A 26,599-nucleotide genomic window follows, 5' to 3' on the forward strand; every position below is an offset into this window, starting at 1 on the left:
CGCGTGTGTGTATGTACGAATGAGGGCAGGAGGTGTTGAGGGAGTGTTGAGAATCCGCATCATCACGGGTGTTAAGGGAGTTATTTTTCAGGGAGGGTGGTCGGATCAGAGTGCTGTCCCAATGTGCCATCAGTGTTTCGTCATCAGCATTTGGGCATTGCTCCCCCCACCCCCGGGTTCCGGAACCACCTTCCACCGACCCCACGTTGTGGAAACAGTCTTAACAAGAGCCTGACATCGTCGCCAGCTTCCCTTTAGGCCCAGACGGGGGGCCGCCAGTGTAAACAAGAAGATTCCCCTTCAGTCAGTCAGCTCAGAATACAGTCTTAGACAGACACATAGTAAAGTCTTGAAGACGACAACGTAGGTAGACTACGACAAAACCAACGAGGATAACAAATGCAATGGCCGTTGTTAGGGGGAGAGGGGGTGGAGTTGGAGGGCAGGGCAGATTAAAATAAACTAAATAAAAACAAACAGCTACCGTTCAGGAATATTTCCTGGAGTAGGAGTGGGACCAGGGGTGGGGTAGGGGGCAGTATGGATCCTTTTAGTGCAATGAAGGCCAGAGGAGAGGGGTCGGATGTGGTAGTCTCTGATTGGGTACATACAACAGCCCCCTCTCTCTGTAATGTGGGCCCAACCGTCCAATCAACAGGCGGTACGAGGGCAGACACGATGCACACACACGCAGACACTGTAAAACTACACCTAAAGACCAGGGAGAGAGTCCACTTGAGAACAACATCAGTTGTAGTCCTGAGCCTCATTCTTGATTTGAGAGTAAAACTGGGCGTGTGGGTGAATTCAGTTGAAGTGTACGAGGACGTGTGTAAACATAAAAAAATGTGTGCGGGAGTGTGTGAGAAATGAGAGACCATCATCTAGATTGGCGCGGGTGTGTATCCAAGAAGTTAGTGTGTGTAAACATGATTCATGTTCAAAAGTATGGGCTTCAGTCAATCGTGTGTGTGTTTGTCCGTCCGTCAGTCCGTCTGTGTGTGCAGGTATTCATGTATCCAGGTGGGAAAATAGACTCCAACATAGTCTATTAAATTTTTTTTCTCCCATTTTTGCAAAATGTACATTCAATCCATCGTAGGGATGGCACCGGGGAGGGCGCGCTATCGGCTGATCCAGGAACAGTGCCAATAGGGTCCGGTTCACTTTAAAGAACCTCCTTAAAAACGCCATCCTCCTCAGTGCACTCAGAACAAACAGCAGTAGAAGTACTGAAGGACGCTATACCACAGGTAGCCCGAGGCGAAGGCCAGGAATTGGATGACGCAGAGCTGCACAGGGTCGAGGGTCATCGCCCGGGAGACAGCCTCCTTCTGGCCTTTCGGCGGAGGGAAGGCTCCTGTTATGGGGGGCACATGAAAGAATACGGTCAGCTTCATTGTGATCACACCTCAACGTGGACAATCACAATGTTATGAAGAGACAATAGTGATAGGCAGAGAGAGAGGGCAGAAATAGAGAGAGGCCAGAGAGAGAGAGAGAGAGAGAGAGAGAGAGAGCGAGAGAGGCCAGAGAGAGAGAATTCAGACAGTGATAAAGGCCAGACAGAAAATGAGCTGAGAGAGAGAGTTACCAGAGAGGGAGAGAGAAAGCGATAGATAGAGGCCTGAGAGAGAAACTGAAAGAAGCAGTGCGGTGAACACAGACCTGTTTGGTAGAAATGAGCCAGTAGATCCTCCTTCTCCACAAACCTCTGGTACAGCCAGTCTGTCAGGGGCTTGGTCTCCACCGGAACCTCCTTTATGGGGTACACCCTGAGAGAGGAGGAGAGAGAGATTTATTTTACTTGATTGAATATGTTCCTATATGTATGCGGTAACACTTTCCATGCCCATGAAGTACTCTGAATTTGAGAGATGGAGAGTGAGGAAAGGAAGAAAGAGAAAAAAAAAGAGGGGGAAAGAGATAACAGTATTATTGTTCTTCTCAGCGAAGGCTGGCTGGATTGAGCTGTTTCGGAGGCAGTTGTCCAAACTGAGGGTGTCTCCTCCTCACTCCCTGAGCAGTCTATCCAAGAGAAGAGTCTATCACAACACAGTGTGTGTGTGTTGAGGTGTGAGCGGCAACCCAAGTTGGTTAATGTGTGCGTGTCTGCATGTACACAGTGTATACAACATTATGAACACCTCCTTCCATGACATAGACTGACCAGGTGAAAGCTATGATCCCTTATTCATGTCACCTGTTAAATCCACTTCAATCAGTGTAGATGAAGGGGAGGAGACCGGTTAAGGACTGACTGACTGACTGACTGACTGACTGACTGTGTCTGTGTCTGTGTCTGTGTGTGTGTGTGTGTGTGTGTGTGTGTGTGTGTGTGTGTGTGTGTGTGTGTGTGAGAGCAGCACAAGCCTCAGCTCTTTCAGGAGACTTCATTAGCAGGCAGGATAGTCATGGTGACAGGGGAGACAGTTGTGCTGACAGGGAAGCCAGCCTGGGGGGATCCATCCCTGCCCTGCTCCTGACTCCACAGGGCTACAGACACAAACAGCAGGCCCAGCAAACAGCAACATAAAAAGCCTGGTCCCAGATCTTGTTTGTGCCGTCTTGCCAACTTGGGAGAGAGTTTAATGCTGTAAGGGGAAATAGGTCTATATCGGATAAGGCTACCTCAGCTACCCTGGTCGGTCCCAGAACTCGTTTGTGAGGTCTTGCCAGCTTGGCAACTTAGCACAAATGGATCTGCGACAAGGTAATACGTAACCTGCCCAAATGAGAGAAACCCCAAACTAAGTGACTATATCTGGGCTAAAAACAGCTGCCTGCTGGTCTGAGTGCCGTTCCATTTTTGTATTAGTCAGCTCCATTGTCACGGGCCCTGTGCGAAAACCTGCACCACCAAGGCACTAGTGTATATCTGAGAGGATTGGATATGTAGAAACAATATGGTAGTAGCTCCACCCTGCTCTCTGATAGGCTGTGATTCTGCCATATTGCTTAGACCAAATCCAATCCTGTCAGATCCAAGGCTACAGTCTTGCTAAACAAGAGAAGGCTAACGCAGAAAGTAAACAAAGGAGCATACAGGCTATAACCAAAAACCTCATGCTTTGTGAAAAAGCCAGATACTCCCACTCATCTCCCATGACAAAATCATTGAACAGAAAAGCTACACAACCCATCTAATACAATAGTAACATCTACAGTACTGGATAGGATGACATTGTGAATCAGCAATAGGGATGCTAGCAAGGGTCAATATAGCTCTGGTCCAGATCATAATGTATGTTCCAATACAATTCCACTAGTGGAGGAATGCGCACTAACACCCCGAACCAGTGCTAGGGTCAATGATACTATGTGCTGTTCCTGTCTTGGCCAGCAGGTGTCCCTAGTGGGCTGCTCTCGCCACACACAAACACACACACATACACACACATAAATATCCAACTGAGAATCACCTTCAGACAGCAGAGGTTACCCTTGTTTCCTCTCAGGGAGAATCATCATTTCCCACACACTCTCATTCACTACCCCAGCCAGAGAGAGAGGGACACCAGAACAGTGTTCAGTATGGATAAAATGTTTGAAAACGGGGAGGTGCTGCCTGAACTCGTCCAATAATAACAGTTTCTATTTTTCCGTTGCAAAATGTTTTTCTACACTGACTTACTGAACATGATGTTGGAGAAAAGCAATGGGAAGGGTGGAGTATAGTACATTGAAAGGTGACTGATAAAGATGCGGTTATGGAAATGCTACACTGTAGCATAAGGCACACTACTCTGTTTAGAAATATAGAGCCTGATGTTAGCGTTTGTTTCAGGGCCTGTTCCAGACACAAACACAGTGTGTGTGGTGACTTGGGTGTGTGTGAGTGAGCACAAGCGTCAGCTCTTTCAGGATCTCTCTGTGTGTGTGTGTGTGTGTGTGTGTGTGTGTGTGTGTGTTTTTCGGGCCATGTCCCAGACACAAATAGTATGTGCGGTGACTTGGGGATGTGGAATGTGCATGGCTGATCTTCCCAGTCCAATCGAGGTGAACAGACTGTGGAAAAAGCCCAATAATACATCACAACAGATACCTCTAGGGCTGAAGATTCTACTGTAACCCACCACTACCGCTTTAGCTTTATAAACAAACCAGGAAGGTGGCAATGTGGCCTGTACATGCTTAGGTCACAGGGAGTGAACCAACAGCGGACACTTTCCCCTCTTCACTCATCCAAAACTACATTTTATAAGTTACAACAGAGATTCTGGACCAAAGTTCTGTCATTGCAACTACCCTAAGACTAAGAGCATCTACCTACAGTCCGAGAGTCTGAGTAGTCGCAGAGGTATGCGCGTATACAACCGGCCAATACCGTTATCTATGAGAGCTGAACATGCTATTCCTCCAGCACTACCATTTGGCAGCACCCACTTGGGTGGAATATAGGAATATAGGGAACAGGGTGCCATTTGGGATGCAAACCATACACTACATGAGAGCCAAGCCCAGCCAGCCATGGTTCCACACACACCTGTTTCAGTGTAGCACGCCTAACTAACCTAATTACTAAGACCCTCTCCGGTCCCGGTGTAAGACGATAGCCCAGTAATCCTAGAGCCTAGAGGGGAAAGGGACGCTAGCTGGCTCAGCCACTTAATGGGCGGTTTGGGCGTTTAACCTCAGTAAAACGGGGCTACAGCCCTGAGCTTTCCTCTGGCAAAGATATTCATGCAGAGTGATCCTTCTCTGGTGGTGTGGTGGAGCCCTACTCGACTGCAGTAAGTGGAACCTTTGGGTGGAGCATTTTCTGCTGTTTAGAGTGGGGCTAGCCTGGGCAAATGACCTGTGAAAAAAATCCCTAAATGTAATGTAGGCCTCCAAAATAAAATAAAATGCGGCTCCCTTGAATGAGTCAGCGAGGCCAAAATAATGCCCATAAAAAACAATAACCTCTCCTGTGCTCTAACGCTGTTTGTTGTGCTATGCAGCGGGGTGTAACGCTGAGTGTACTCCAGTGCTGAAAGGATGTTTTGCCGCTCCACTGACAGGCAGGCAGTGTGTTGGAGTAGGGCCATGATGATAGTGGCACTCCGCTCCACCATAACCCACTTGGCATCGGCCCGCCAGTTAACAAAACACCCTGCCATGGCGTGTGTGTATCTTTGAGATTGTGTGTGAGAGGGTGTGTGCATGAATTTGTATCTGTGAGCGTGTGAGGGTGTATCTGAGTATGCATCTGATTATAGTGCATTCAGAAAGTATTCATACCCCTTGACCTTTTCCACATTTTGATACGTTACAGCCTTATTCTAAAATTGATTACATCGTTTTTCCCCCCTCAACAATCTACACACAATACCCCATAATGACAAAGCAAAAAAAACTTTTTTTTGGTGCAAATGTATTAAAAATAAAAATGGAAATATTACATTTACATAAGTATTCAGACCCTTTACTCAGTACTTTGTTGAAGCACCTTTGGCAGCGATTACAGTCTCAAGTCTTTTTGGGTATGACTACAAGCTTGGCGCACCTGTATTTGGGGAGTTTCTCCCATTCTTCTCTGCAGATCCTCTCAAGCTCTGTCAGGTTGGATGGGGAGCGTCGCTGCACAGCTATTTTCAGGTCTCACCAGAGATCGGGTTCAAGTCCGGGCTCTGGCTGGGCCACTCAAGGACATTCAGAGACTTGTCCCGAAGCCACTCATGCGTTGTCTTGGCTGTGTGCTTAGGGTTGTTTTAATACATTTGCAAACATTTCTAAAAACCAGTTTTTCGCTTTGTCAATATGGGGTAGTGTGTAGAATGATGAGGGAAAAAATATATTTAATCAATTTTAGAATAAGGCTGTAACATAACAAAATGTGGAAAAAGGGAAGGGGTCTGAATACTTTCCGAATGCACTGTATGTGCGGGTGTGTGTGTGTGCAGACAGAGCTGGGAGGGCTCAGATTTCTCCTGTTGATTACCTCCAGCCTTTCCCATCATCCAGCGACTAGTGCACCGACGACAGATCGGAGATTAACACGTGTGGCTCAGTTGGTAGAGCATGGTGCTTGCAAAGCCAGGGTTGTGGGTTCGATTCCCACAGGTGACCAGTAAGAAAAAAATGTATGAAAACGTATGAACTCACTACTTAAAGTCGCTCGTAAAAATAAAACGAATAACTGGGCTGTGTTCATTAGGACACACCGTAACAAAACATTTTGCAATGTAAAACTTACAAGCGTTTCTTAAAAATGGACAAGTTCAGAGAGTACCTCCTCATAGGGTGCCATTTGGACGCAGCCACAATGACACCGCCAACCCCTCCATGTCCCCTAGACCTGTACTGTCGCCATGGTAGCACATCACCGCATGGTAAAACATGCCCCTTTGTAGTTAATTGATGGGTCAGTTTTATCATAGCAACACAACACTGGAAGACTTAAGGGAAGCGCACGGACACCTTCCCACTGACACTTGACCCGTGGCTGTATCCACTATCTACTGCCACAGGTCCTGTGAGGGGGAAACTGTTCTAACCAAGAGTGGTTTCTCATTGTAGAAAAAGGCAGAGCCACTTTATAAGATCTAAAATGGCGACTGTGAGACCTGGTGGGACCTTGCAGTTACAGGATAATCAGAGGGGCATATATAAATCTATATATACACACTTAACAAAAATAAACACACAACATGCAACAATTTCAAAGATTTTACTGAGTTACAGTTCATATAAGGAAATAAATTGAAATAAATTAATTAGGCCATAATCTATGGATTTCACACGACTGGGAATACATGACTGGTCACAGATACCTAAAAAAGAAAAGTAGGGGCCTCCCGAGTGGTGCAGTGGTCTAAGGCACTGCATCGCAGTGTTGCGGCGTCACTACAGCCTGGGGTTGCGTTTATATTTTTGTTCAGTATAGCCTGTAGCCAGACTTAACCTTGCACATAAACCTTTGACCACTAACGATAGATTACCTCCGATAGGGGTTTGGTGTCTGATGCGTCTGGGTCACGTTCATTAGGGCCTACCGTAGCAAAACATTTTCTTATTGTACAGGTTCAGGTAGTACCTCCCTGTTCAGAGCTGTTTTCTACCGTTTTGTGCCTAATGAACATGGATGGCCTTGATAGAAATCATACACAGTGGATTCACTCAGGCGTGTTGAGTCAGCTTCACCTGTGTCCGTTTACTACTGTGTCACCATGGCGATGCTAGTCCTCCAAGGAAATGAGTCCCTAAAAATAGGGTCACTTTTTATATTCATACTCACAAGAGACAAATAATCCCCACAGTCCTCATTATAAACAGTGAGGGAAAAAAGTATTTGATCCCCTGCTGATTTTGTACGTTTGTCCACTGACAAAGAAATGATCAGTCTATAATTTTAATGGTAGGTTTATTTGAACAGTGAGAGACAGAATAACAACAAAATAATCCAGAAAAACTGATTATAAATTGATTAGAATTTTAAATGAGGGAAATCAGTATTTGACCCCCGCTCAATCAGAAAGATTTCTGGCTCCCAGGTGTCTTTTATACATGTAACGAGCTGAGATTAGGAGCACACTCTTAAAAGGAGTGCTCCTAATCTCAGTTTGTTACCTGTATAAAAGACACCTGTCCACAGAAGCAATCAATCAATCAGATTCCAAACTCTCCACCATGGCCAAGACCAAAGAGCTCTCCAAGGATGTCAGGGACAAGATTGTAGACCTACACAAGGCTGGAATGGGCTACAAGACCATTGCCAAGCAGCTTGGTGAGAAGGTGACAACAGTTGGTGCGATTATTCGCAAATGGAAGAAACACAAAAGAACTGTCAATCTCCCTCGGCCTGGGGCTCCATGCAAGATCTTACCTCGTGGAGTTGCAATGATCATGAGAACGGTGAGGATTCAGCCCAGAACTACACGGGAGGATCTTGTCAATGATCTCAAGGCAGCTGGGACCATAGTCACCAAGAAAACAATTGGTAACACACCATGCCGTGAAGGACTGAAATCCTGCAGCGTCCGCAAGGTCCCCCTGCTCAAGAAAGCACATATACAGGGCCGTCTGAAGTTTGCCAATGAACATCTGAATGATTCAGAGGAGAACTGGGTGAAAGTGTTGTGGTCAGATGAGACCAAAATCGAGCTCTTTGGCATCAACTCAACTCGCCGTGTTCGGAGGAGGAGGAATGCTGCCTATGACCCCAAGAACACCATCCTCACCGTCAAACATGGAGGTGGAAACATTATGCTTTGGGGGTGTTTTTCTGCTAAGGGGACAGGACAACTTCACCGCATCAAAGGGACAATGGACGGGGCCATGTACCGTCAAATCTTGGGTGAGAACCTCCTTCCCTCAGCCAGGGCATTGAAAATGGGTTGTGGATGGGTATTCCAGCATGACAATGGCCCAAAACACACGGTCAAGGCAACAAAGGAGTGGCTCAAGAAGAAGCACATTAAGGTCCTGGAGTGGCCTAGCCAGTCTCCAGACCTTAATCCCATTGAAAATCTGTGGAGGGAGCTGAAGGTTCGAGTTGCCAAACGTCAGCCTCGAAACCTTAATGACTTGTAGAAGATCTGCAAAGAGGAGTGGAACAAAATCCCTCCTGAGATGTGTGCAAACCTGGTGGCCAACTACAAGAAACGTCTGACCTCTGTGATTGCCAACAAGGGTTTTGCCAAGTACTAAGTCATGTTTTGCAGAGGGGTCAAATACTTATTTCCCTCATTAAAATGCAAATCAATTTATAACATTTTTGACATGCGTTTTTCTGGATTTTTTTGTTGTTATTCTTTCTCTCACTGTTCAAATAAACCTACCATTAAAATTATAGACTGATCATCTTTGTCAGTGGGCAAACGTACAAAATCAGCAGGGGATCAAATACTTTTTTCCCCTCACTGTACACATCACCTGATTCTACACCCCGGGAGAGAGAGGGAAGGGGGAGAGAGAGAACAAGAGATGGAGAGAACAGGAACGATTCAACTTCCTCCCAAAATCACAAAAGGTAATATGGCCGCAAACTTCCTTCCAGGTGTGTGTGTGTAAGCATGTGTACGGCTGATAGGCACCTAGCCCACTGATGACCAGGCAAGCATGGACATCATAAATCAAGTCACCTTTCTGACACACACACACACGCAGTTGAAAGTGCACAGAGCAGCCAGAAAGAGAAAGGAAAGCACAGAAAGAGAGAGAGCGAATAGTACCTAGTGTGGATTCATCTCAAATTCCTTTCTGAATCACAGTGTACGGTGGAGGGGCAAAAACAATGTTTCCACCACACACACACACACACACACACACACGCATACACACATACATACACACCCGATCAGGATACCTAAGTAAGTAAATCCACCAGCCTACAGGTGTGTACAATTCCAACGAATACAGAGGAACTCCCCTATTGTGCAAACAAAGGCAGACCGAAAATCCACAATAATTATTTTAGAATAGTCAGTTGGCAGCGAGGACCACCCATACACAAAAATGTATGCACGCATGACTGTAAGTCGCTTTGGATAAAAGCGTCCGCTAAATGGCATATTATTTATTTAAGTACATTTAAAGATACTCCAACATCCTAGATTACTCAGTGTGGAAGTAATGACATGTATGTATGTATGTATGTATGTATGTATGTACAGTGGGGCAAAAAAGTATTTAGTCAGCCACCAATTGTGCAAGTTCTCCCACTTAAAAAGATGAGAGAGGCCTGTAATTTTCATCATAGGTACACGTCAACTATGACAGACAAATTGAGAAAAAAAAATCCAGAAAATCCCATTGTAGGATTTTTAATGAATTTATTTGCAAATTATGGTGGAAAATAAGTATTTGGTCACCTACAAACAAGCAAGATTTCTGGCTCTCACAGACCTGTAACTTCTTCTTTAAGAGGCTCCTCTGTCCTCCACTCGTTACCTGTATTAATGGCACCTGTTTGAACTTGTTATCAGTATAAAAGACACCTGTCCACAACCTCAAACAGTCACACTCCAAACTTCACAATGGCCAAGACCAAAGAGCTGTCAAAGGACACCAAAAACAAAATTGTAGACCTGCACCAGGCTGGGAAGACTGAATCTGCAACAGGTAAGCAGCTTGGTTTGAAGAAATCAACTGTGGGAGCAATTATTAGGAAATGGAAGACATACAAGACCACTGATAATCTCCCTCGATCTGGGGCTCCATGCAAGATCTCTCACCCCGTGGGGTCAAAATGATCACAAGAACGGTGAGCAAAAATCCCAGAACCACACGGGGGGGGACCTAGTGAATGACCTGCTGAGAGCTGGGACCAAAGTAACAAAGCCAACCATCAGTAACACACTACGCCGCCAGGGACTCAAATCCTGCAGTGCGAGACGTGTCCCCCTGCTTAAGCCAGTACATGTCCAGGCCCGTCTGAAGTGCATTTGGATGATCCAGAAGAGGATTGGGAGAATGTCATATGGTCAGATGAAACCAAAATATAACTTTTTGGTAAAAACTCAACTCGTCATGTTTGGAGGACAAAAGAATGCTGAGTTGCATCCAAAGAACACCATACCTACTGTGAAGCATGGGGTTGGAAACATCATGCTTTGGGGCTGTTTTCTGCAAAGGGACCAGGGACGCACTGATCCGTGTAAAGGAAAGAATGAATGGGGCCATGTATCGTGAGATTTTGAGTGAAACCCTCCTTCCATCAGCAAGGGCATTGAAGATGAAACGTGGCTGGGTCTTTCAGCATGACAATGATCCCAAACACACCGCCCGGGCAACGAAGGAGTGGCTTGTAAGAAGCATTTCAAGGTCCTGGAGTGGCCTAGCCAGTCTCCAGATCTCAACCCCATAGAAAATATTTGGAGGAGTTGAAAGTCTGTGTTGCCCAGCGACAGCCCCAAAACATCACTGCTCTAGAGGAGATCTGCATGGAGGAATGGGCCAAAATACCAGCAACAGTGTGTGAAAACCTTGTGAAGACTTACAGAAAAACGTTTGACCTGTGTCATTGCCAACAAAGGGTATATAACAAAGTATTGAGAAACTTTTGTTATTGACCAAATACTTATTTTCCACCATCATATGCCAATAAATTCATTAAAAATCCTACAATGTGATTTTCTGGATTTTTTTTTCTATTTTTGTCTGTCATAGTTGACGTGTACCTATGATGAAAATTACAGGCCTCTCTCATCTTTTTAAGTGGGAGAACTTGCACAATTGGTGGCTGACTAAATACTTTTTTTCCCCACTGTATGTATGTATATGCGAGAAAAAAAAAAACATATGGGGGATTGGAAGTGATGCAGACAATTACATTGATGGAAGTTACAATCTATCTGCAATATTAAAGCTGATCTACCCCCCCCCCAAAAGAAAAAGTGTTTACTGGAACCTTTACAACTGGCACGGTTCACACACACACACAGGGATCTGCCTGCAGCCCCAGTCTCATCCTAATCTGCAAGTTAATCCTCTTGTTGACTCGGCACCTGCACCGGTGCACAACAGGACCTCCCTCTGCTAAGCTCAGCCACATCCCCAGCCAGTGTGTGTGTGTGTGTGTGTGTGTGTGTGACTGAATGTGTGTGCACGTGTCTCTCAGCCTCTCACAATAACCTGTGTTACCGGAGCGGAGCTGACCATGCAGGGGAGGTTGATTGTGGCCGCAGCCCAGCGGAGCGTCCCCTAGGTGGGGTAGGCGGGAGCGGCGCCTCTCACATTACTGGGCCTAATGAGTCTTTCGTCTTAATCTGAGCCTGCCCAGCAGCAGCAGAGAGAGGGGCCTGGGGGACAGAGTGGGGGCTGGTGGAGGGCAGGAGGCGCCAGGGCTCACACGGATCACCCCCTGACGTCAGCCTCACCGCCCCCAGAGACCAGAGAGTGGAGAGAAGGGCCATTCAGCAGAGCCAGAGTCATGCAGGGCCAGGGAGGTCTGGACTGGCTGGAGCCCTGTGTCATGTTCATTCGACACCAAATGGACTGAAACAGGGAGGGACGACTGATAGTTATCCAGTGAGAAATGCAAATGTTTGCCTTCTGTTGGGAAATGTTTTTAAAACATTTTTGCTACGGTGTGCTTGAACGAACACAATCTTGGACGCAGTGGATGGTGGAGTGGGAGAGGGCAGAGAGAGTGAGAGCGCGCACGTGCGAGAGAGCGTGCAGTCCAGACTGGTCCAGACCACAGTCTGACTCTAGCATTTAGAATGACGACACCGCTCTAAAAAAATAGATATATATCACAGAGATCATTGTGATACCATTGGAAAAAACACATGAATCAAAGCGGAAGTCATAAGAACAATATACGATAAGCCATCCACCTTACGAGTGGCCGTTTGAAGAGCCTAGACATGAGAGAGCTGAGGAGAAGTACGTGTCAATTGTGCACTCCTGCCTTATTAATGTGTGTGTGTGTATTTACGTGCACTCATACATACATACATACATACATACATACATACATACACGCTCACACCTTTGACTGGACTCAAAGGAGGGGCAGTTAAGGGAACCTGAGGGGATCAATGCTGCCAGAGCAATTGACTGAACATGGCTTGGTGTGTGTGTGAGCGTGTGAAAGAGAGCGAGAGTGTGTGTGTGAGCGTGAGAGACCTCCTTCAATGAAGAGCTGTATAGAGGGGCAACAGACATGAATGAAAATGCTTTTTTAGCAGCCGGTGCCAGCCTCGGCCTCTTCCTACCTGTGTGATGAATCCTAATTCAGTCCTAGCGTCTTATCTTAAGACCAAAAGCGATATCCCAAGTATAAATACAGTAAAGTACACACACTAAAGGGTAAAACAATATGTTTTGAGTAAAATAGTGGGTTTTTTAGACACCTGCAAACTTCAAGGAGCAGGGCATTCAAGGAGTTGGTTTGATGGGAGGTTGTGATGTCGTCGGCCTCCCCCTTGCTTGAGGAGCAATAGAGAACAAAAAGATACACACACACCCCACACACACACACACACCCCACTTGTGCTATGTCATGACTTAACCGGACCAACTATTGAGATGTTTGTTAAGTAAATCAGGTGTTAAATGAGGTGAAAAGGAGACTCGAGTGCCACTTAAATTTCAGGTGTGTCATGATGACACATGCGGCCAGCGCGACTTCAATGGGCAAAAGTCCCAAATGGCACCGTATTCCCTATATAGTGAGAGAAATAGGGTGCCTTTTGGGACGTTGACATGTCTGTCAAGGTAGGGTGGGGAGGGGAGTGGGGGAATTCCTAACGCCGCCACACCAACTGTAGGCGTCGGCATTAGGAAATATTCCTACATTTTATGTTGCTGTTTTATCAGTGTAATGTAGGTTCAAAATCCTCTCTGTCTGTACAGAGGTGAGGGCGGCTCCGTATTGCAGTTGGGTGGCTCCATACTTCCGACTGGACTGTGTCACAAGAATAGGGGTTACTATGGAGCAACAACATCTCCATGTCCCTTCTATGCTAAATTAGCAGTCATTCCATTAAAGTGGCACTCCAGGCTCCTTTTCACCTCATTTATCATGTGAATTACTTCACAATAGCACAGCACACTTCAGTAGGTGGTGCAGGTATCTTCATTACATGGCACAAATGGGCTGGGTGGGTCCTCAATTGTCCTCTATTCTTCCAGCAAGCATGCAGGGGAGGAATGAAGACCCCACAATGAAGACCCTATCAGACCAACCCCTACAAACTCCATGAATGGTCAACCCTCTTGAAGTTCGCAGTCGTCTAAAAACACCATTTGCTCAAAACTTTTTTTTTTTACCCTTAAAGATGGAATCTGCAGTAGGGGACACAGAGTCACTGTCTGCCCCACCGTGCTGTTTTTGTTTTGTCGCGCAACATTGTAAAAAATAATAATATTACACTACATATTCTGCTGTTCTATCGTGCGTGCATTGATGTCTGAGGGAGAAAAAAACGTGTCCGTTGTTTGCAGTAACGTCTTTGTTGTTGTAATATCGCAAATGGTAATCCTTAAATGGCAGTTTCACCATTAAGGATTACAGCTTTAAGTGTGCACATTACTGCATTTATACTCGGGATAATGCTTTTTCAACAGGAGAAGTTCAAAATAGCAGGAGAGTATTTTTAAAGACCTTAGAATCTTCTGGAATACAAGTCCTCTTTAATGAAAATGGCCAGAGAATGATAGAGGTAGAAACTGCTGAGCGGAAGGACATACGGAACCTGCTGTACACAGCAGAGGCAAATAGTCTGTGGGTGACAGGTACCAGCAACCAGCCCCCGTCGAATGAATCCATCATTACTAGATCTTAACAACAACAAGAGCCTTGGGATATTCTTATTCCATGTGAAAGAGTGCCAGGCCAAGATATAGGGACCGCAACCTGGCCAAAACCAACACCACCCAATGAGCGAGAGGGTGAGAAGCAGAGAGAGAGAGACAGACTGAGAAAGGGACAGAGCGAGGCGTCGGTGTAGTTCGGCTCAGTCCTTACCTGTAGTGGACGTGTGTGACTGTAGGAGGTCTGTAGCCAAAGATCCACGTCTGAATGTCCATGGGCCTGGCTTTGGAGTACGCTATGGTCACGTCCACCACCCACTGCAGGCCTTTGGGTTTACTACCTGCACAGACAGAGAGAGAGAGTTAAGACATGAATGAGATCGCATCATGGGCAGACAGTGAGGAATATATGGACAGGGGAGAGGAGAGGGAGAGAAAGCGGGATGACAGCTGGGAGGGAGAGAGAGAAAGTGTCTGTCTCTCTTACAAACAAACTCACATGCACAGACGGCGCTGTGAGGGGTGTGTGTGTCTGACAGAGAGGACAAGTGAAGCTGAGGGGGGTTCAAGCCATCAGGAGAGGAACGTCTGGCACAGACACACAGGCCGGGTTCGAAAACATTACTAGCCGTCAAATCCTCAATTCCTCTGTCCTTGTTTCCTCAATTCCTTTTCAAAGCCCATTGGAAGGGAGGATCTATGGTCCCTCTGTCAGACCTCCTCCTCCAATGAGCTTTGAGAGGAATTGAGGAAACAAGGACGGAGGAAGCAAGGATTTGACTGCTATTACCGTTTTCAGACACAGCCACAGAGCCATTAATCCACTCCACTCCACTCCGTCACTCCTGGGTTGCGTCCCAAATGGTTATATTCCCTATAGGCCCTGGTTAAAAGTAGTGCAGTATTAAGGGAATAGGGTACCATTTGAGACGCAAACCTGGTTTAAGAAGGCGTCGCAGAGCGGACAGTGCTAGCAGATGGCGGTGGGCAGTGACACGGCCCAGGTGATTATCTGAGGATAAAACTAATCGCTCAAGCCGAGCCTCTGATCTATGACATAAGGCTGCATTGGCCTACCAATACAGATGTGGCCTGTGTGTGTGAGTGTAATGTGAGAGAGAGAGAGAGCATGAGCACGAGAGAGTGTAGGAGTGTGGATGGCTCGATTAAGTGGCTGACTGGGTAGTGTGTGTGTGTGCATATGTGCGTTACCAGATGGAGAAGGCAGGAGAAAAAAAAACAGAGCTGAAAAAAGGATTGGCAGCTCACGCAGGTCTTTTAGACTGTAAATCACTTAACAGAACTTGGACAACTCTGCAGTTTCAAAACGTTGCTAAGATGAAACCAGACAGAATGACACAAGACCAGAGTGCTGATGCTGGCCAACAGACCTGTCCTTGGGTAGGTAATATTGAAAATGTTGTATCTGGCCAAGTGTTCCTATCCCCATGAGGGTAAAGAGGATCTGGTTCTCCGCACAGTGAAAGACGAGCAGCCGAGCTTGCCGCCAGCTCCGAAACAGGCGTGTTGCCAAGCTATTACTACATCCATGTACACTAGCGACAAACAATACTGTAATGACAGCACAGCCACTCATTTGATACGACATCGGAGTAGCATGGCTGCTGTAAATAGGGAGCACACACAGTGGTCCCAAATGGCACCCTATTCCATATATATATATATATATGTGCACTACTTTGGACCAGGGCCCATAGGGAGTAGTGCACTATATAGGGAAAGTAGTGCACTATAGAGAGAATAGGGTGCCATTTAGGATACACCCAGGGACAAATGTCTCCCTGACAATAAGGCTAGTCAGGCCACACTTTTAACCAATCAGGAGGCTCCTTGTTCATACCTTCTACTGAACCAGGGGTTTAATAGACACCTATGATTGGTCAGTGGCGCACAGGAAAATCCCATATAAAGCTTACTAAAACCAAACACATGGCACCAAGCGAGTCCAAGCAATTCACCAAATAACTGCCAAATGCGTCATCACCTGTGTTGCCCTGTACTTTGTACAATCAACAATGTTTCCCCTGCCTTTCCTTATCAGCCTGTTTAACGGCGGTTATCAGATTGTCAGCCATGCTCCCGTTGAGGGGCTAGAGGAGGCTAAACAGGCTAGGGGCTTTTCTCATTGACGAAAGTTTAAGGAGAGGCAGAGCTACGAGATTTACATTTACATAATATGTACATTAACTTTTACATTAGCAACAGAATGTCATGGACATTTACCATAAATATCCCAGTATAGCCATTAGCCAGTAAGCATGCTTCAACTTTGCAAGCGACTTTTCATCTTAACCATATTACACTCTTGAATAATGCAACAATTCCCAAGCATGTGCAGACAAAGCATTGACTTTCTCGTCTAGAGGCTACACATGACATTTTTGCTTTAAGACAAATGCAGAGTTGCTAACAGAATGTCTTCAAGTAACGTTAGCCTATTTTAAAAAATGAACGATTAACCCTCTCATACGATTATAAAAGTACAGTAGGCCTACCTTACAACATAACAGGCTTCATTTTTATCAATATCATGCAAATCAGTACATGTGATAAAAGCAAATTGCAACTGAAAACATGGGTATAGGTGAATTCACTGGGGAATTGCCGAGCGGTTTTTATTTCTTTACATGGAAGCCCATATCCACCAAACCCCCCTTTTTTTAAATGCCTCATGATTTGTCAACTCTTGCACAATTAATCTGTGCTTCACTGACCAACTGTGGCCTACTGATAACCACAGATGCAGGTAGCCTAGAGAAGGCAATGCACTCTGATCACACCTGGGCCTGGCCAGGGAAACGAAGAGGTAACGTCATGTATTTATAGCCTCAACTATGTATTTATAGCCTAAAATAGGCCAATTTATTTTTGTTATTTGTAATAATAAAGTATTGACTGGAATTAATCAATCACCACAATAGTGATGACATACTGTATGAGTTTTTTGTTTTTTATTACAGATGCAAAGGCCTTGCATAAAGCAAGCTCAGCCCGGTTAGTTCTATAGTCCAATTGCAATTGTTGTCTGTCTGTAGCTAGGTTTACATCCAATTGGCGACAGATTTTCATGCGAATATAAACAAATCTGCATACGAATAATATGGCATTTTCCCACCAGAGGGGTTTCCATTAAATGGACTTGTTGCAGATAAAAGTCTGTGTGATGACATAGTGCACATAAAAATACCTTTTGAGGGTAAATTCCAAGTTAAATGGGTTTCCATTGCATTTTCAACTCTGATGGTTCTCACACACATTTTTTGTTGTTGCGTTATATAAACTCCGCAAAAAAAAGAAAAGTTCTCTCACTGTCAACTGTGTTTATTTTCAGCATACTTAACATGTGTAAATATTTGTATGAACATAAGATTCAACAACTGAGACAAACTGAACAAGTTCCACAGACATTTACGTCATTTAGCAGACGCTCTTATCCAGAGCGACTTACAGTTAGTGAGTGCATACATTTGTTTTTGTTTTTCATACTGGCCCCCCGTGGGAATCGAACCCACAACCCTGCCGTTGCAAACACCATTCTCTACCAACTGAGCTACATCCCTGCTGGCCATTCCCTCCCCTACCCTGGACGACGCTGGGCCAATTGTGCGCCGCCCCATGGGTCTCCCGGTCGCGGCCGGCTACGAACGACAGAGCCTGGACATGTTACTAACAGAAATGGAAAAATGTGTCCCTGAACAAAGGGGGGTCAAAATCAAAAGTAACAATCAGTATCTGCTGTGGCTACCAGCTGCATTAAGTATAGCAGTGCATCTCCTCCTCATGGACTGCACCAGATTTGCCAGTTCTTGCTGTGAGATGTTACCTGCAAGTTCCCAGACATTTCTGGGGGGAATGGCCCTAGCCCTCACCCTCCAATCCAACAGGTCCCAGACATGCTCAATGGGATTGAGATCTGGGCTCTTCGCTGGCCATGGCAGAACACTGACATTCCTGTCTTGCAGGAAATCACGCACAGAACGAGCAGTATGGCTGGTGGCATTGTCATGCTGGAGGGTCATGTCAGGATGAGCCTGCAGGAAGGGTACCACATGAGGGAGGAGGATGTCTTCCTTGTAACGCACAGCGTTGAGATTGCCTGCAATGACAACAAGCTCAGTCCGATGATGCTGTGACACACCGCCCCAGACCATGATGGACCCTCCACCTCCAAATCGATCCCGCTCCAGAGTACAGGCCTCGGTGTAATGCTCAGTCTTTCGACGATAAACACGAATCCAACCATCACCCCTGGTGAGACAAAACCACGACTCGTCAGTGAAGAGCACTTTTTGCCAGTCCTGTCTGGTCCAGCGACGGTGGGTTTGTGCCCATAGGCAACGTTGTTGCCGATGATGTCTGGTGAGGACCTGCCTTACAACAGGCCTACAAGCCCTCAGTCCAGCCTCTCTCAGCCTATTGCGGACAGTCTGAGCACTGATGGAGGGATTGTGCGTTCCTGGTGTAACTCGGGCAGTTGTTGTTGCCATCCTGTTCCTGTCCCGCAGGTGTGATGTTCGGATGTACCGATCCTGTGCAGGTGTTGTTACACTTGGTCTGCCACTGCGAGGACGATCAGCTGCCCGTTCTGTCTCCCTGTAGCGCTGTCTTAGGCGTCTCACAGTACGGACATTGCAATTTATTGCCCTGGCCACATCTGCAGTCGTCATGCCTACTTGCAGCATGCCTAAGGCACGTTCACGCAGATGAGCAGGGACCCTGGGCATCTTTCTTTTGGTGTTTTTCAGAGTCAGTAGAAAGGCCTCTTTAGTGTCCTAAGTTTTCATAACTGTGACCTTAATTGCCTACCGTCTGTAAACTGTTAGTGTCTTAACGACCGTTCCACAGGTGCATGTTAATTAATTGTTTATGGTTAATTGAAAGATGGTCCTGAAAAAGGGACGTTTCTTTTTTTGATGAGTTTAGCAGCCAATAGCGCACAGATACAGTATATCTGCGCGTTTGGCTAGAGCGCACGTATAGCCTACATGATGAGATTATTATGGACAAAAAGAGAAATAAATGTCACCAGAATAAGACCCTCGATATTTATAGGAAAGGCGCATCAAGCGAATCACCTTGCACTTTCACCACCCTGTGAAGTTCATCAAAACCCATTTCATTTGTAGCCTAATAAACTGCATGCTTTCCCAACTCGTAGTGAGTGGACCACACGTTATCACGTGACCCCAAGTTTACTTTGATATGATGGTTATTATATCCATATTTGCGCATAAGTGTTTCCACCGACATTTCTCGCACAATTCAATTCACCGACACAAAAAGATCCCACCTTGTCTAGCGTATTTTGTTTTGTCGACATTTGGAAAGTTTCCCGAAACATTTTCTGTTTCCATCAGGCAGGTCATGACTTTACTGGTTTGTGTAAAGGATTAATTTAGTAATTTAAAGTACAAGGTTGCTGCAGTTTGACAGGGTTTTAATGTTTTCATCCTCCATAGGGCCAGGAGTTTTTCCAGGATGAAAAAAAATAACATGACCTCATATGAAAAATAATCTGGTCCCATCATAGCTCATATAGTAATAAATCAGCTGGGGGAAAAAATGTATGTCATAACCTTAATCTAGGGTCCGGAGTTGGTTGGGTTAGCCTACCAGATCAGGAAAAACTCTGGGCCCCAGGGAAACAATTTCTCCCCCACCCTTCTGGGACCTGTGGTGCCACCTCTGAAATCACCACAAAATGTTACAAATGAAAGAGCATATCCTATTTGTATGATCTACCATTGCAAAATGTTGGCATAGTATGACATTTAAAAAAAAAGAATTGGTGGCAGGGAGTGGCTTCCATTTTTACGTGGCTCAGTGCAGCCGCCTACTGCGACAATTTCAGAATGTAACATGCTGTAATGCGGTTACTGCAAATTCAGGTAAAAAGTCAATAAAACAAGTCTAAAATATTAGGAAAATGTGTATACATTTCAGCCGTTTTAAAAACATTGCTCTGCTATTACCATTTATACTGTAGACAATTATGTTTACAATGCCCTGCTTGGAGGGGAGCGAGTGCCCGTGCACGAACACCGGAGGTAGCACTCGAGACATGAGAATTTCGCAACTCTACATTACAATAATGTCTCTTGAGTATCAATACCTCTGAGAATAGCCCCTAAGCCACCAGCCGAGATGCTTGGCCGCTTGCTTGTCACGGTTCTGGGTTCAAACAGTATCTGTGCTGTTGCGTGTGACCGTATTTACACCAGGTGACATTGTGGGGCCGATGCACAGCTGTGATGGAGGTGGCGGCAAAGAGCTGCACTCACATTCACATCAAATCCCATTTCCTCCGAGAGGCCCATTGTCTGCCGTGTGAGTCAGTAGACTGAGGCTCTATGTACCGTGCCTTTGATCAGCCAGGGACACACACGCTAATACAAAACACTCATATGCACCACACGCGGCATAATAATAAAACACGTATTTTATAATGCTCAGTTTGAGGGCCCAAATACTCTTTTACACTAACGTGAATATACAAACACTCACATGCACTATAAGCACGCACACAAAAAAGTCACATCATACACACCCACACCACTGAGGACAGTCAGGGGGATACGCTGCCAGGGTAAGGTCGGGAAAGGGACAAGGCACTTTCGATTCCCTCACTGACTTTCAATGCCATTAACCACGAAGGACAAGTCCAATTGTCTCCACATCGATTCACCACCCCCCCCTCCTCCAGAGTCATTCTAATATAGAGGAGAGGGGAAGAGAATGGTGGAAGGGGGTTGGGCTAAAACATGCCCTTTAGTATGAGGGGATACGGAACCTCTTACCTGAAAGAGTCATAAGTGTGTGCCTGTGTGTATGTATGCATAATCGCCATTCTTTGTAGCTATTTGTAGTTATTGTGTTGTGTACTGTGTAGTATGATTAGGCGTTAGAAAGGAAAGTTTCACCCATTTTGAATGTTATTGTTTTTGCGCATCTCTGAGCGATGTTCTATCGATTCCTGGGGTCATTTCATGTTTATCTGAGCTATTCGGCCGGTATGATGTAGCTTTGCAATAAAGCCACTCCCCCTACACTCGAAGTTAATAGGAATACGACTTTTAGATAGTGAAAATGTCTAGCATACATGTCAGATTTCAATTCTGGCCGATGTCAGGTTGTCTTCTCTCGAATGAGTCATTGATCATATTTTTGTGATATTCCTACCTTGAAAAATGTAGCTCAGTTTGTACAGCATGGCACTTGTAAGGCCAGGGTAGTTGGTTTGATTCCCGGGACCACCCATATGTATAATGTATGCGCGCATGACTAAGCCGGTTTGGATAAAAGTGTCTGCTAATTGGCATATATTATTATAAATGTGTAATTTAAGAGGGTCCACCACATTTCTTCTATTTGTCTGTTTCTTCAGTCCAGGGTGCATTGCATGGTGCCGTTGAGAATGTCAGACTCCACTTTGCGAGACAAATCGATCGGCAGTTTTAACATGGTGAGATTGTAGACTCCTAAATTGATACTGCAGTTTGCTTAGGCGATTTTACAGCTAACTAGCTACTTCACCTGCTGATATTGGACTTTAGTATTATTGTGTGTAGCTATGCTTGCTAGAGCTATGCTTGCTAGAGCTATGCTTGCTAGAGCTATGCTTGCTAGAGCTATGCTTGCTAGAGCATTGCTTGCTAGAGCATTGCTTGCTACCTAGCCCATAGAGAGAGCATTGCATTGTGGGTTTCGTAGTCGACTTGCGCTGCAACAGATTTCCACGGTGCTACCAACCTTATTATAACAACAAAATAAAAAATTGGTTCACCAAAACTATTGTTCACACAATTTCCTTTAATCATCAAGCCACATCATTACTTTTCCCAATTATTAAATGACATAATTTTTTATTGGAAAACAAATGAACCTAGGAAGACCTGCACCTCTATGAAAGGCATTTCTACATGTATGAACCCTTTCCAATAGATCTGGATGTATTGGATAGCTCAGCTGTAAGCGCCGAGTTATTGCAGGACACTGGAGTTAGCAACCCACATGGTGACTAGATCCCTTAGCCACGCACTCAATACTGCTGGCCTCAACACAATCTTACAATTACTAGAAAGGCAACAGGACTCATTTAAAATGGATTTTGATCTAAAGCCAGGGAATTCCAATGTGCATGCATTTGTGTGTGTGCACGTGAGTGATGGTGTGTGTGTGTGTGTGCCTGTCTGTCTATGTGTGTGTGTGTGTGTGCGTGCTCACGCCTGTGTGTGGGTGTGTGCAGCCTGCCACTGTGTGCAGTCTTTGTTTCCAGCTGGGCCAGCAGGCAAGGTTTATTGATTGGCTAGGGGGGCTGGTTGTCAGCAGTGGACAGGAGGGGCAGAGCTCAATTAAGCCCAGTCCTGATGGATGGATGGAGGGAAAAAATGAGGGGAAGGAGAAAAGGTGAGTGGAAGAGGAGGGGTAAAATAAACATTTCATTTTCAGAGCGTTTTCTTAATTGCGGAGATGTACTCCTAGTCAGTCAGAGTATTTAGGCCTGGTCCCAAGACGGAGAAATTACTCTCCTGCAGATCGCCGCTGGGGTTCCAGGGGACCTCTGTTGCAATTTCAGGCTCCTTCATACATGTGTGACACTGTGTGTGTCCCGCCCCTTATCCATCCAGCCCACCCCCTCCCATTTAAAACAGTATTCTCAGAGGGCACCACAACAGAGATGTGATGATTTTAACGGTTTGAGGTTTTGAAAGCATGTTCTATCTCGACAGGCAGCCAGCCCAATACAAAACTCCATATGAGCAAGATCTGCACTACACATTCTATTTATAGGATGAGTGTCACAAAATTCACAGGAACACTATGGTAGTTTGAAAGAATAACTGTCAGTGGTCTGCCAGACTTACCCTGACTACTGCACCAAATATTTATTAGAGAGGCTACCAGTGACAACTGGAGTTTTGGGAGTCGGACATGTAGTTTACTGACAGCGTAACAACATTTGGCCTGTGGAGGTATATTGACTACAGCTCAGCGTTCAACACCATAGTGCCCACAAAGCTCATCACTAAGCTAAGGACCCTGGGACTAAACACCTCCCTCTGCAACTGGATCCTGGACTTCCTGACGGTGGTAAGGGTAGGCAACAACACATCTGCCACACTGCTCCTCAACACAGGGGCCCCTCAGGGGTGCGTGCTTAGTCCCCTCCTGTACTCCCTGCTCACCCATGACTGTGTGGCCAAGCATGACTCCAACACCACCATTAAGTTTGCTGACAACACAACAGTGGTAGGCCTGATCACAGACAACGATGAGACAGCCTATAGGGAGGTCAAAGACCTGGCAGTGTGGTGCCAGGACAACAACCTCTCCCTCAACGTGAGCAAGACAAAGGAGCTGATAGTGGACTACAGGAAAAGGATGGCCTAACACGCCCCCATTCACATCGACGGGGTTGTAGTGGAGCGGGTCGAGAGTCAAACTAAGTCAGTAGTGAAGAGGGCACGACAACACCTTTTCCCCTCAGGAGACTGAAAATATTTGGTATGGGTCCCTTGAGCATCAAAAAGTTACACAGCTGCACCATCGAGAGCATCCTGACCGGTTGCATCACCGCATGGTATGGCAACTGCTCGGCATCCGACTGTTAGGCGCTACAGAGGGTAGTGCATACGGCCCAGTACAGGTGGTGTCAGAGGAAGGCCCAAAAAATGGTAAGACTCCAGTCACCCAAGTCAAAGACTGTTCTCTCTGCTACCGCACGGCAAGCAGTACCAGAGCGACAAGTCTAGGTCCAAAAGGACTGCTGAACAATTAATCAAATGGCCACCCAGACTATTTATACTGCTCAAAAAAATAAAGGGAACACTTAAACAACACATCCTAGATCTGAATGAATGAAATAATCTTATTAAATACTTTTTTTCTTTACATAGTTGAATGTGCTGACAACAAAATCACACAAAAATGATCAATGGAAATCAAATTTATCAACCCATGGAGGTCTGGATTTGGAGTCACACTCAAAATTAAAGTGGAAAACCACACTACAGGCTGATCCAACTTTGATGTAATGTCCTTAAAACAAGTCAAAATGAGGCTCAGTAGTGTGTGTGGCCTCCACGTGCCTGTATGACCTCCCTACAACGCCTGGGCATGCTCCTGATGAGGTGGCGGATGGTCTCCTGAGGGATCTACTCCCAGACCTGGACTAAAGCATCCACCAACTCCTGGACAGTCTGTGGTGCAACGTGGCGTTGGTGGATGGAGCAAGACATGATGTCCCAGATGTGCTCAATTGGATTCAGGTCTGGGGAACGGGCGGGCCAGTCCATAGCATCAATGCCTTCCTCTTGCAGGAACTGCTGACACACTCCAGCCACATGAGGTCTAGCGTTGTCTTGCATTAGGAGTAACCCAGGGCCAACCGCACCAGCATATGGTCTCACAAGGGGTCTGAGGATCTCATCTCGGTACCTAATGGCAGTCAGGCTACCTCTGGCGAGCACACGGAGGGCTGTGCGACCCACCAAAGAAATGCCACCCCACACCATGACTGACCCACCCCCAAACCGGTCATGCTGGAGGATGTTGCAGGCAGCTAAACGTTCTACACGGCGTCTCCAGACTCTGTCACATGTGCTCAGTGTGAACCTGCTTTCATCTGTGAAGAGCACAGGGCGCCAGTGGCGAATTTGCCAATCTTGGTGTTCTCTGGCAAATGCCAAACGTCCTGCACGGTGTTGGGCTGTAAGCACAACCCCCACCTGTGGATGTCAGGCCCTCATACCACCCTCATGGAGTCTGTTTCTGACCGTTTGAGCAGACACATGCACATTTGTGGCCTGCTGGAGGTCATTTTGCAGGGCTCTGGCAGTGCTCCTCCTGCTCCTCCTTGCACAAAGGCAGAGGTAGCGGTCCTGCTGCTGGGTTGTTGCCCTCCTACGGCCTCCTCCACGTCTCCTGATGTACTGGCCTGTCTCCTGGTAGCGCCTCCATGCTCTGGACACTACGCTGACAGACGCAGCAAACCTTCTTGCTACAGCTCGCATTGATGTGCCATCCTGGATGAGCTGCACTACCTGAGCCACTTGTGTGGGTTGTAGACTCCGTCTCATGCTACCACTAGAGTGAAAGCACCACCAGCATTCAAAAGTGACCAAAACATCAGCCAGGAAGCATAGGAACTGAGAAGTGGTCTGTAGTCACCACCTGCAGAACCACTTCTTTATTGGGGGTGTCTTGCTAATTGCCTATAATTTCCACCTGTTGTCTATTCCATTTGCACAACAGAATGTGACATTTATTGTCAAATCAGTGTTGCTTCCTAAGTGGACAGTTTGATTTCACAGAAGTGTGATTGACTTGGAGTTACATTGTGTTGTTTAAGTGTTCCCTTAATTTTTTTGAGCAGTGTACATTGACACGACCCCCCCCCCCCTTTGTTTTTACACTGCTGCTACTTGCTGTTTATTATCTATGCACAGTTTCTTTACCCCTACCTACATGTACAAATTACCTCAACTAACCAGTTGACTCGTACCGGTACCTCCTGTATATACCTCGTTATTGTTATTTTATTGTGTTACTTTCTATTTAATTTTTTACTTTATTTTCTTAACTCCATTTCTTGAACTGCATTGTTGGTTAAGGGCTTGTAAGCATTTCACGGTAAGGTCTACACCTGTTGTATTCGGCACATGTGACAAATACAATTTGATTTGATTTGAAAAGGGTATTTTACTTAACCTAGGTCTACTCAAAAAAAACTTTCATTAGTCTCCTGTGCCAAAATTGCCTGTCTGAATATTACTTCAGTACCCACAATCCCCCTCCCTCTCCCCAATTTGGAAAGTACAGAGCTAGGGGTGTTGCACTCTGGGAACCACATGCTGAGTCGGCAGGGTCAAGAGCAGGAAGTGACTCACGGTGATGCGTCCTGACAACACTTTTTACAGGAATTGTGAGGCTTTACCTGGAATCAGGTAAAATAACCTTTAAAGTTGGGGTCAATTCCAATTGAAGTCAGTCAATTCAGAAAGTACACTGAAATTCCAATTCAATAATTGAAAAAAGGGCACCTGTCTTTTATGACTTCTCAATAGCCTGAAAGCGAGAAGCTATTTATATCAAAATTATAATTGTTTTATACATTTTAAATTCAAATCGCTTCCTGAATCGACCGACTTCAATTTGAATTGACCCCAACCCTGCTTTAAACAAAGGAGACCTTTGTTTGGTGAGCCCTGGAGGCTGACCTGGTCCTAGATTACTATAATAGGTGAACAGATGGTTCTGTCTGTTCCCGTCTGGCAGTATGACTGGCTGCAGTGGATTGTAGCCACAGGATTAGAGGGGAGGAGGTGAGGACAGGTTGCAGGTGTGTCACAGCCCTTAAGACCTCAGGTGATGGCCGGAGGTGACCGGTGATTTG

The 26,599-nt window shown here is 45.8% G+C and overlaps 1 protein-coding gene across 1 annotated transcript in view; it reads right to left on the bottom strand.

Moving 5' to 3' along the window:
- Nucleotides 1-26,599, bottom strand: part of LOC121549099 (acyl-CoA:lysophosphatidylglycerol acyltransferase 1-like) — a 63,754-nt gene continuing 37,155 nt past the window's right edge. The window contains exons 7-9 of the mRNA XM_041860934.2: nucleotides 14,399-14,525; nucleotides 1,669-1,775; nucleotides 1-1,360 (exon numbers count right to left, since the gene is read on the bottom strand). Of these exons, the coding sequence (XP_041716868.2) occupies nucleotides 1,209-1,360; nucleotides 1,669-1,775; nucleotides 14,399-14,525 (386 nt within the window). The 3' untranslated portion in view covers nucleotides 1-1,208. The remainder of the gene's footprint in view (nucleotides 1,361-1,668; nucleotides 1,776-14,398; nucleotides 14,526-26,599) is intronic.

The sequence above is a fragment of the Coregonus clupeaformis genome, chromosome 33 (assembly GCF_020615455.1).
Source record: "Coregonus clupeaformis isolate EN_2021a chromosome 33, ASM2061545v1, whole genome shotgun sequence".
Lineage (NCBI taxonomy): Eukaryota > Metazoa > Chordata > Actinopteri > Salmoniformes > Salmonidae > Coregonus > Coregonus clupeaformis.